At 36.8% G+C, this 12,918-nt stretch overlaps 1 protein-coding gene across 2 annotated transcripts; it reads right to left on the reverse strand.

Annotated features, from left to right (window-relative positions):
- Window positions 1-2,950: 2,950 nt before the first annotated feature.
- On the reverse strand, window positions 2,951-5,953 carry LOC108257557 (hepatocyte nuclear factor 3-beta). Of its 2 annotated transcripts, none has more exons than XM_017455427.3 (3): window positions 5,731-5,953; window positions 3,501-4,598; window positions 2,951-3,233 (listed from the first exon to the last, which is right to left on the reverse strand). In XM_017455427.3, the coding sequence occupies exons 1-3, from the start codon at window positions 5,797-5,799 to the stop codon at window positions 3,114-3,116; spliced, it is 1,287 nt and encodes a 428-aa protein (XP_017310916.1). In that variant the 5' UTR covers window positions 5,800-5,953; the 3' UTR covers window positions 2,951-3,113. The 2 variants fall into 2 exon arrangements, with proteins under 2 accessions (XP_017310916.1, XP_047006984.1); XM_047151028.2 differs by having other exon boundaries at window positions 3,444-4,598; window positions 5,731-5,951.
- Between the last annotated feature and the right edge of the window lie 6,965 nt (window positions 5,954-12,918).

Here is a 12,918-nt window from a genome sequence, read left to right on the forward strand (position 1 = left end):
AATGAAGCATAGAATTGTGCTGCATCATTACGGATAAAATAAAGAAGACATTTAATGTGTTTCACAGATGCTCCTTCTTTATCACAGCTAACTAAAATGGTCCTAATGGTAAAAAACAATATTCTATTAGTTACAAAATATGACATAATCTAAATATACCCTAATCATTTGAATGCCCCTTTTGCTTTTATAACTTTCTGGCCCTACATAAATCTTCATTACAGTTATGACATACATATAGTATTTTTGTGCCATTGTTTTTCATATAAATGTAAACACTGTAGCCGATTCAGAATAGAGTTGTTGTTTTTTTTTTTTAATTAATGCATATTTAGAAATAATTCAACAATATAATGATGTTTTCTATAATTTTTCTACAGTGGAATGTCATATATCAGTAATACACTCTAGAAACCTTCATGTGGAACCATACAACAGAGTGTTTCTCTATGAGAAAGGGTTCAATGCAGAACCGCTTTAGGAATCTTACCAAAAAAAATGTCAAATTAAAACCTTAACGCATCATTTTTGTATACTTATGCACTATGGAATCTATATGGCATTTTTGGAAAACTCGGTGTCATTGGTGTATATGTTTATAAGTAAGTGCTGTTGGATTCTTATATCTGATTGGTGAGAAGGTGTTGACAGTAGTTCTGGCTGAAAATCACAGGTTTATAATAATGTGCTCTTTCAAATATGTTGTACTTTTTTATATTAACGTCTAATTCACAGGAACTTGCATGTGAGATGTGCCTCATCATCTAAATCAGATTTAAATTGACCATGTTATAATAAAAAAATGTTTTCAGGTTGTACAGGATGAATGGCTGAAGCAGTAGACAGAAGGGCTGAAAATTGGGAGGGAAAAAAAGACATGTTTTACAAAAAAAAAACCCTGAAACATATTTCCAAGCCTTAATAAGCTTACCTTTAACAAAAAAGATGTTTAATACTATGTATTATATATTATTCTGCTGTGATTTATGGATTTTTTTATGATTTATAAAAATGTATCTAAAATTGCAGGAAAGATTGTAAGTTTTTCATTTATTTACATGTCATGCAGACATCTCAGATTTATGTTAACAACTTGCATTTATTTTTATTTTTTAAATGAGTAAAGTTAGTAAAGAGAATATACATATTGAATAAGTAGCTTATATAAGAATGTTAAAAATTAAAGCCAGGAACAAATCCTTGAAATCCTCTTTGTATCCTAGTCACACAGAAAGACCACACTGGTCACATTCAGGACTGGTCTCTTGATTTTATTTGATTTTATATAAATTGTTCCACACCCCCTCTCTCACCCCCTCTCTCTTTCTCCCATGTCATTATTCTGTGTCTCTGCAGACATTTGCTCCCTGTTATATTGTGCATGCTGCATATGACAAATCCTTCAAAATTCTCAGGGTTTTTGTCATTTACGAATGTATTTTCTCTATAGTCTTATTTTTATTATTGCTTTTGGCTTGGTAAGAATAAATTGGCAATAAATAGGAAGAGCTTGATGAGTCTGATTGGGAGTCTCAAAATTACTCTGTGTTCATCCCTGGATTTAAGACCTTATATACAGTCTATGATCCATGCTGTTTAATCACACTGGGTCACCAAATATTATAATAATAATAATAATAATAATAATAATAATAATAATAATAATAATAATAATATCATTCCCTCCAGATCCTCTGGATCTTGGAATGTCACAGCTGAGAGAATTATATTGATCCCAAAAGGACAAATATCATCTATCTAAGAAGGATTTTGCCCTTATTGGGATTTTGATTGTTCTGACATTCCAAATTCCTAAATTCAAGCAAAATAATAATAATAACTATTATTGTTGTTGTTTGTTCTTATTATTAGGCCTATTATTCATATAGAGAATGAAATATTAATAATATCACGTCTACTAAGTGTATCAACCAGGTATCTAGCTACTATCAGGAGTCTCTAATCATCTCTAATTAGCAAACTGGGCTCATTTTGTATCTTATTTATTCAGTGATGACTACAGTCTTTTTATCTTATCAGACATCAGCAGAACAACACACACACACACACACACACACACACACACACACACACACACACACACACACACACATGAGTTTGTCTTACTATAATTGTGAGGACCTTGATATAATTATTAAAGCAGCTAATCAATGCTTTGCTACTAAATCTTAAACTACTCTTAATCTCAGTAACTACAAATAAATCGTTTGGCTTTAAATGTTTTTCTTTTTAAATATAAGCTGAAAAAAGCAGACCTCCACAAGGTCAAAACTCGTTTCTGTAAAAAGTTTCTTTGACAGGATTTTATTGCCTAAGGCAATGTGCCACTATAAATCCTAATTAAATCTCACCTATGGTCTCAGGAGACAAGTCAGTTAATACTCTTACAATATACACGTCAGGCGTGATGTTGGATAAAGGAGCATTTCCAACATGGTTTTTTTTTTTTCATTTCAAATAGACCCAACCTAAATCCTGTCAACAAGCTATCTCTAAATATTGATCATCTTACAAGACTAATACCAAAATAGCAAGGTTACAAAACCTAGATAAAGATCTCTAGACTATTGACAATATTGTCCATATTGTCCAAAAAAAATGTACATTCTTAGCAAAATAAATAAATAAATACATACATACATACATGCAGTGGTTCTTCATTGATTCACTGAATAAGGAAACACTTACAGTAACCTTTCATGGTTTTCCAAATGGACAGTAGATTTAAAATGTATTTAATTCAAATATTTTGCATAAAATTTTTAATAATTCTGAAGGCTTTGAAAACAACTTTTTGATAATTCTGTTGTATCGAATTGAATAATTTCACCAGCATCCATATCCATATTCACATTTGAAACTGTCTACAATGTGAAATGAAGGTATATTCATTAAAAAAAATCAGACAACAAGGATTAGACAATAAGGATCATACTTCAGTGCAAAATTTAATAATGACATTTTAACTACGATACATTCATATACACAATCAATTTTTAAAAATTATAAATTACAGTATAAACAGAACATAAAGTAAATGACTACAAAAAAACTTTTATTTGTTGTTTTTTGTGTGCGTGTGTCCTTCTCTCTCATGGAAAAAAAAAAAGACTCGTGGAAGTTTTGTATATGGGCTGTGATCCATCATAAATCCTGTCCAACAGCTTGAGAAAGTCCACTGGAGGAAGAAGATAAGATGCGTTCATGCAGATCTAAAAGAAAAATCGTTCGTTTTTAAACCAGTTTGTTTGTGTTGTTATTTTTGTGCGCACCAACATGCGTAGAAAGCAGAAACCGAGCAAGTAACTACTACTTGTTTAAAATGCGCGCTTGACTTGAGCGTATGTTTTTATTATTATTATTATTATTATTATTATTATTATTATTATTATTATTATTATTATTGGGGCATCTGTGTTCACCTGTACATTGTAACCATTTGAAATATTATTTTACGCCCTGTTGGTGCACGCGGATACCGGATAGTAAGAATACTCCGAGGGAAGAGCTGAGGGCTCCACACTGGCTCGAGCTGACATCATCGGTGGCATCGGCGGCCCAGTCATTGGTGATCCGTATCCGCCGGAACAGTGCATGGCGTGCTCATAGGGCTTCAGCATGTCCATTTTGTGCTGCTGCTGCTCAGAGGACATCAGGTTGTGGATAGAGAACGGGTGGTCGAAGGAGTAGGAGTGGTGTCCCGGTTTCAGGTGCGAGTCGTGCACGAGCACCGGGTGATGCTGAGAGAGAAGATGAGGATGAGGATGATGATGATGATGATGATGATGATGAGGAAGAGGAGGAGGAGGATGATGATGACGATGTTCATCCAGATGATGGTCCTGATGATGAGTCTGATGTTCTGGACTCAAAGCCTGCGTTGCTTTTATGACATCTTTCACATCGGAACTTTTCACGTCTTTAGTCGGAGAGTTATCAAGTCCAGGCGATTCTTTGTCGCTGTGCGTTTTCTTACCGGCGTCCGATTCCGCAGGTTTTTCGGCAGACTTTTCGCATTTAAAGCGTTTCTGTCTCCGCAGATAGCATCCGTTTTCGAACATGTTTCCCGACTCGGGATGGAGAGTCCAGAAAGAGCCTTTACCCGGTTTGTCAGGTGATCTGGGCACCTTGAGGAAACAGTCGTTGAAGGAGAGCGAGTGGCGGACCGAGTTCTGCCAGCGCTGCTGGTTCTGCCGGTAAAATGGGAACAGGTCCATGATCCACTGGTAGATTTCGTTCAGCGTCAGCATCTTGGATGAGGACTGCTGGATGGCCATGGTGATCAGTGAGATGTATGAGTAGGGAGGCTTAGCGTGCGTGTAGCTCCGTCTGTATGCTTTGGGATCACGGGGCCTGCCGGTGACCTGGCCGCACGCGCTCGAGTTCAGGTTCGGGTAGGAAGCGGTCAAGGCGTGAGCGGAGGTCGGGCTCGCGCTAGGGGTCATCCCCGTGCACGTGCCGCTAGCCGGGTGTCCGAGTCCCGCGTGCATGTAGGGCACATTCACGCCGCCCGCGCAGCTCATGTAGGCGCTCACCGAATTCAGTCCGCCGCTCATGTTTCCCACCGGGGTGTAGCACTGGAGAATACAGGAGGGGGAAAGGGATAAATAGCTAGCACCACTGTAGCCTAGTTAATAAAGTACATGCTCACTTTTTAAATTTGTTTTTACATTTTCGTACACTCTAAATTATTCTAAATAAATGCTCAAATGTATTGCGTCACACAATAGGAACTTTGGATGAAATTATGGTTATTTTAGGAGCTATTCATGTTCAAAGATCTTTTGCAAAAAAAAAAAAAAAAAAGGTTTCTGGACTGAATTTAAGGGTCAATTAAGAGTCAGTTTGAGAATGAATGAATGAATGAATGAATGAATGAATGAATGAGTAAATAAATAAATAAATATTTTCAGGTGGCCTTTCGTTTAGTACCAGGGCAGTCAACATGATATCTTGACGTTAAATTCACTTACTACTTCAGTTTCCTTTAAGTCAAAGCTTTAAGTTGTTGTTTTGTTTTTTTTTTTACAATGCAACACAGAACCCTGATATTACAGCAGAAAATCCCCCATGTTGAATTAAATGATACGGTGTTTATATTAGACAGAAACGCATACTAATTCAATTCATGATTCTAGGTGTTTCTAGAAGGACTTTACCAAAAAAAAACAAAAAAAAAAAATATTGATCTATATAGGCTATAACCATAACAACCACGGGAGCAATGTTTCTTCGTTATCTGTTTGTTGTTATTTGAAAGAAAATGTGAGGATGTAAGCTACTCTTGGGGTTACAGATAGTAATGACAGTGTATTCATGCTTTCTAATGTTCTGCGTAAAAGTGTAGAAAGGTTTCCTGTCAGTCTACATCGAAAGGCTGTTTGCTCCATTCTAGATAAGGTTAAAAGAACATTAGAACACTTAAAGCCTGGTTAAATGAGTCTTTGGGCTTGCAAATATGCTTACAAATTATTCCGAAAAATGTGCAATCCTACGTCCTGTAGCTTCTCGTCATCCTGTGCAAAGGTGAGAAAAGGCGTGTGTGTGTGTGTGTGTGTGTGTGTGTGTGTGTGTGTGTGTGTGTGTGTGTGTGTGTTTAGTTGAGGATTCAGAGGTGCCTCGAGTCAATATTTGATCGCAAAGTTAATATTATCTCAAGCCCAATATTGAACTGTTAGACAAGAGGAAAATGTACATAAAAGTTCCCACCTCGGGTTCTGCGTAATAAGCGCTCCAGTCCGAGTGTTCGTGTCCTTCCATCTTCACGGCTCCCAGCATACCGTAAAGTCGAAACAAAACGTGACTTTTAAACGGCTCAATCCAGAGAAGAAACTGCAAAAGACCCGACTCTGACAGCAGCGTCCGCTTTGAGTGCTGAGCGCGGAACGGAAGGAGCAGCTCGCGCGCGCGCGCGTGCGTGTGTGTGTTTCTGTGGGCGAGGACGCGCTGGGACTGAGTGGTGAAGTGCTGATACACACCGCTGTGCTCTACGTCAGTGTTTCCCAATCCCACTGATCTTCTACGCAGAACCCCCTCAGCCCTTGTCTATCGCATGGCTCAGGTGGTTTGGGAATTAGTGGGAACTAGTGAAAGGGTACTCGGGTTTCCTCCCCCAGTCCAAAGACATGCATGATAGGTTGATTGGCATGTCAAAAGTGTCCGTAGAGTATGAATGGGTGTGTGAATGGGTGTGTGTGTGTGTGTGATTGCGTGCCCTGCGATGGATTGGCACCCTGTCCAGGGTATACCCTGCCTTCTGCCCGATGCTCCCTGGAATAGGCTCCAGGTTTCCCCGTGACCCTGAAAAGGATAAGCGGTATAGAAGATTGATGGATGTATGGATGGATGGATAGTGAAAGGGTAAGACAGTGTAAGCTTCCGTAGCTTCTCTTTTCATTTCATTTATGCTTGAAATATTACACATTTTGTCTGGTTTTAACAACTCTCAGCTGCTCATGAATAGCTGCAGAATCCCAGCTCCTGACTAACACACCTGAATCAGGTGTTCAGTCTTCCTGATAGTCAGGTCAGCTTTGTCGGCAGCTGGCAGACAACACTCAAAAAATTTATATAATGTATAGTGCCCTCAGCTAATATTGGCACATTTGGCTCTCTGCTCTCATGGATATCAAACAATTGCAAACACAACACAGATTTATAAAAATAAAAAATAAAAAAAATAAAAAAAAAACGTTAAATATAGGTGTGCAGCAATTATTGGCACCCCTATGAATTCATATGAGAAAAATATATTTAAAGTGTATTACCATTGATGTTTAAAAAATTTTAGTACACTTGGATGACTAGGAAAAGGAAACTGTTCAACCATGACTACCTGTTTCACAGGGGTATAAATATGAGGTAACATATAGGCCAAATTCCCTTAGTTATTCGTAACAATGGGCTAGACCAAGAAATATAGCTGTGATGTGCAGCGAAATGTTGTTGAGCTTCACAAAATGGGAAGAGGCTATAAGAAAATAGCACAAGCATGGAAAATGCCCATTTCTACCATCAGGGCAATAATCAAGAAGTTCCAGTCAACTGGAAATGCTATGAATCAACCTGGAATTGGACGTGTGTCTATATCGTCTCAACACACTGTGAAGAGGACGGTTCGAGTGGCCAAAAAATCTCCAAGGATCACAGCTGGAGAATTGCAGAAGTTAGTTGTGTCTTGGGGTCAGAAAGTCTCCAAAACTACAATCTGAAGTCACCTACATCACCACAAGTTGTTTGGAAGGGTTTCAAGAAAAAAGCCTCTACTCTCATCCAAAAACAAACTCAAGCATCTTCAGTTTGCCAGACACTACTGGAGCTTCAAATAGGATCGGGTTCTAGGATCAGATGAAACCAAAATAAACACCAGAGCTGGTTTTGGCACACACAAATAGGTAGCCATGTGGAAAAGTACCTCATGCCACGGTTAAATACGGTGGTGGTTCTTTAATGTTTTGGGGCTGTTTTTCTGCCAGAGGACCTGGACATTTTGTTAGGATACATGGCATCATGGATACATGGCATCATGCTTAGAAACTGTTTTTTCCGTGAAAGTGAAGTGTTTCCTGTTAATACAGTGCCCTATATAAGGCTTGCAGCAACTTTGGCCAAATTGCTTCGCATTACATGGTCATTCAAATGTGTAAATGATGGTAGAAGGTACACTCATGGCATCTGATATTTTAATATTAGATAAATATTTTATTCCATGGGCATTCAAAAGAATCTAGGAAAAAATGTAAAACATGGGCAGAGTGAAAATGATTTTATTTATATATATTTATGTGAAGCTAATAGTGTCTTTTTCAGTGTATTAAAGTTTGCATTCCTAGTACCACTGTTTTGAACGTGATTACCCCCACCGCCCACACACAAAAAAAGGTGTTCTCTTTTTGGAAAACCAGAATATGGTCACCCTAACCCAGTGTGAAAAAAGTCAACAATTCTTTGTTTTAACATTGAACGCAAGGCTTCAACAAAAAAAACACTCAATTTGTTTTCTAAATTAAAAATACAGTATTATTTAACAATAATTTAAATGCTACAATAGAGTATGTAGTTACATTCCAACAATATTTCTAGCCCCAGATTTTCTATTACCCCACAACAATGTAAATCATATGTAAATGCATAGTGAGACCACACTCCTTGAGGAACTCCAATCCACATTCCTTTAACTAAAAGGAGCTTTAGGGGATGGGAAAGGGCTCAGTGAAAGATCCTCTGAAAATCCCAGGTCAAAATATATCCTGCCATCTAATCCTTTAGAAAAAAATCAGCTTGGTCATTTCAGACGTGGTTGTCCTTTTCTTGAGAACAGGGCTGACAGATCGAACTTCTCATTTATGGTTTAAAAACCCTCTCTAGTGCACAATAACCAATCTGAACGTTCCAAACATACTTATAAAAATGAATGAAAATAATACAATAAACAAACTGACATTTCAAAAGGTGCTTGTTATGAAACCAGTGTACTGGACCTTATTGTAGACCAAAAGATCTCAATCCTGTTTAAGGAGCCCCAAGTAGTCAATTTATTATTATTATTATTATTATTATTATTATTATTATTGTTATTATTATTATTATTATTATTATTATTATTATTATTATCATCATCATCGGAGCCAGTTTTCAAGGGGATAAGTAGGAAGGTTGTCCCATGCCCTGGCTGGGTGGGAGACCAGGGAAGCCATTGACATTTGGATTTGTTCAAAATACTTTGGTTAAAAAAAAAGAAATGTAGATTTTTATTTTGTCTTGGGCCCAAGCATTATAAATGATTTAAATGTGTCTGTATAATCAATGTATTGTTTCTTAATACTACTCTCATATTTTACAGTCGGGCCATATGTTTACATATGCCTTGCAGAATCTGCAAAATGTTAATAATTTATTCATTTTTTTTAATAAGAGGGACCATGAATCACAATACATTAAGAGCCAGGGGGGTGTAAACTTTTGAACAGGATGATCATTGTAAATTGTTATTATTTTGTCTTCTGGGAAACATGTAAATATCTTATGTAGCTTCTGAAGGACAGCACTAAATAAAAAAAAGAAAATCTTTAAACAAATTAATAATAATTTACACCGATCGTCCTGTTAAAAGGTTTACACCCCCCTGGCTCTTAATGTTTTGTGTTGAATTCTTGAGCATCAGTGAATGTTTGTACCTTTTGTAATAGTCGTGTACGAGTCCCTCAGTTGTCCTCAGTGTGAAAAGATGGATCTCAACATCATATAGTCACTGTTGGAAAGGGATCAGATATGCAGAATATGCTGGAAAAGCAGAGAATGTGCAGGACCTGGAGGATTTTTCTGAAGAACAGTGGGCAGTTTAACTGCTCAGGACAAACAAGGGACTCGTGAAGAACTCTCACAAAACATAAACACAGTCGTTGATCATCCAGGAAACGACACACAGTATTAAGAATCAAGCGTGTGTAAACTTTTGAACTGGTTCATTTGTGTAAATTTGATTATTACTGTGTGTTGTGGGCTATATGTAAACATCTGTTATGAGATAAAGCTTATTCAGGGCAGAACAAAATAAAAAACTAAATGCAATTTTTATGATCCTTCTTTTTTTTTTAAATTATTAACATTTTGCACATTCTGCAAAGAGAATATAAACTTACGACCCCAACTGTATGTGCCCTCTACATTTGAGGGTTTTTCCTGTTTCCAAAGCACATTACTAAACTCGCATTCCATTTATAGAGTTAACAGGAGTGTGTTCAAGTAGAAAAACATTCAAATTTGCAATGCAGGGAATCTCCAGGACCAAGATTGGGACACACTGTTATAAAACAGCTGATTAGCTGACTCTTGTGTGTTGGGAAGTAAGTGATAAAAAATATGGATTGGCTGAGGAATCCCTGAACCCTGTGACTAATAAGATAATTTAAAGTAATTTATTTAATGACTATATATTTTTTAATGTATTGCTCCATATTATGGTTATGATATGTCTTGCAACCTATTTGTGATATGCTTAAAGATTGGCCTGCATTATTTGGAAAAACAATTTTCCCTGGATTATATGAGTTCCGTAATTCATCTGGATACACACTGAGTGGCTGAGATCATTGTGAAGGATCAGATATTCAAATATTTAATGATTAAATGATTAACAAATGATAGTAATCCTACAGGAGATGTGTGATAGCTGATTAATAATTACTACTGCATGACTGACCAGTGACAGTAGCTCACAGACGTTTGCAACTCATCAATGTATCAACGTGAGAGAATGAGACCTTTATTAAAATTTTATCCAAAATATTTTTATCTGAAACACTGAAAACAGATGATGAACATAGTTTAATTTTTAATTATATATAAATATGAACTAGCCTGGTGGTCAGGTTTGCTCGGACTGTTGATAGGGTAGAAGAGAAAAGGTCATATATGAAAACCAAATATAGATTAACAGGTTTTAAATAATAATAATAATAATAATAATAATAATAATAATAATAATAATAATAATAGTAGTAGTAGTAGGTGAACACAGAGCGTGAGCAGAGAGATTAGGGCATTTAGACTTCAGTACTTTGCATTCTAGTGAAAATTTATGGATAGTCTGGCACATATTTTTTCTCCCAATTTGGTCACCCGCCAATTCTCACAAACCAGCTTTCCCATACCATTCAACAGCTACCGCCTGGTTAGGGTGAAATCTAACATATACTGTACTTCCTTCGAGACACATGGAGTCAGCCAACCACATCCTTTCGAACTGCTGCTCATGCTGCATCACAGGGAAGCATAACACACTCAGAGGAAAAGTGCTATCTGCCCTCTTCCACATACAGTATGTGAGCTTAAGGATGCCCATGATTGGTAGTGTAACTGTGATTGACAGGGAAAAGATTGTACTGTATTCTATCCCACCAACCCAGAGAGCCCAGTCAGTTTTCCTCTCTAGACTCATTGATACCTTATTAACTTTATTGAAAGAATGACACAGTGGGTAGCGAAGGCAGGTTCAATCCTAACGGGTTTGGGTCTGTGTGGGGTATCGTGCATGTTGTCCCCATGTCCGTGTGGGTTTCTCGTGGGTTCTCAGCTTTTTCACACCTCTAAAACATGCCACATTGGCTAAGATAAAGGAATGTTTGAATGTGTTTGTGTGTATTGTGTATTGTGATGGACTTGTGTCCCACCTATTGTATATTCCCGCCTCTCACCCAGTGATCCCGGGAAAGGCTTCAGAGCCACTGTGACTCTGATCAGGATAAAGCAGTTACTGAAAGTGTGTGACTTTTTCGAGGATCAGCCAATCAGACGGTGTGTATTCCATTGCATCCATGTCTATTCTCATGGATGTCTCGCGGCTTAAAGAGAAACAGTGTGAGGTCCTGAGCTGAAATGCTGAAGTCAGCCAGCAGATCAGTGACAAAGCCAGTCTGTGTTTATTTACCCAAGCACACCCCTACAAGTGCCCTATAAATCTGGCTTTTACAAGCCGACAGATAACAGGGCAGCCGTTGAAGGGAGCCCGGCATAACCGCCCTTCAGATTAGTGTCCCATCAGCCTCCTGCAGCTACAGACAAACACACCTTCACGGCCTCCCTCATACAAAACACAATGGGTTAGCCGAGAAGAAACAGTGGCTTGGTTGGGGGCATTTAACCCTTCCTGTAACTCACACACATACATCAGCCACACACAGACATATACACAAACTCAGCAAAAAAAGAAACTTCCTCTCATAATCAACTGCTTTTATTTCCAGCACATTTCTTAACATGTGAAAATATTTGTAATAGTGTCCCTAATGATTTAACTTAAGTATATTGTAATTAGCTAAACAATTTGCTGTACTTAAAAACAAAACAAAAAACAAAACAAAACAAAACAAAAAAACATTGTTTAAGGCGCCCCCTGCTGGACTGCTCTTTCTCTCACAGTATTAAAAGCCAAGTCCATGAACCAATAACTGCAAAAGACGTTTAACAACTGAATTAAATATAAACAAATCACTTTAGAATGATCTCATACACAAAATATTGTGTGTGTAATGTTCCCTACATACACCAGGAACATATTAAAGGTTTATTTTGTTTGAACGTCCACTTTGAATGTGAGGAAATGTAAACTGGGCCACATGCACAGCTCTGCATTGAATATATGAGCAAAATTCTGTTCATTTTCTTATCTTGTTTTTATTTAGAACGGATTTTTATATTTTAAAATGGATATATATATATATATATATATATATATATATATATATATATATATATATATATATATATATATATATATATATATATATATATATCGCTATTTAAAGATATACTATATTGTCTAATATGTCGTTTAGTTTATCCTTGCGGTTTGGCTTGCTCTGCAGTTGGGATCTTGTCTTGGATCCTTGGATCCCAGAGTTCAAACCAAGCATGGGGTGATCTCTCCATTATACATAGTTAATACATTAAGTTAATAGACCTTCACAAATAGGCTCACATTTATCCATAGATTCAGATGATTTAATACAGTAATTTAATAAAATAATTTAATTGTAATATTGTGAATTGTAATTTTTCTGCAATTTCTCTGTCTGTAAATGTGAATAAAATTATTTCTATCCAAATCTAAAATGTTTTTGTACCGACTCAATAATGTAGAAGTCATAAAATAAAACATTTATAACAAAGTTTTATTTAAAAAATTCAATAAGGGTGCTTAAGACTTTTGCACAGTACTGACATGACATCACAATATTGTTTAAAGTTCCCATGTTTTCCATGGCAAGTAACAGTATGTGCCTGTGTCTCAGGAAGCGCAATCTTCAATGTACCACACTGTGTACCTTAATATACCCGTTAATATTTCTGTAAAAATAGTAGTAAAAATAAAACTCTAACATTTTGTGCTTGAGGTTA

Source organism: Ictalurus punctatus, chromosome 25, assembly GCF_001660625.3.
Source record: "Ictalurus punctatus breed USDA103 chromosome 25, Coco_2.0, whole genome shotgun sequence".
Classification (NCBI taxonomy): domain Eukaryota; kingdom Metazoa; phylum Chordata; class Actinopteri; order Siluriformes; family Ictaluridae; genus Ictalurus; species Ictalurus punctatus.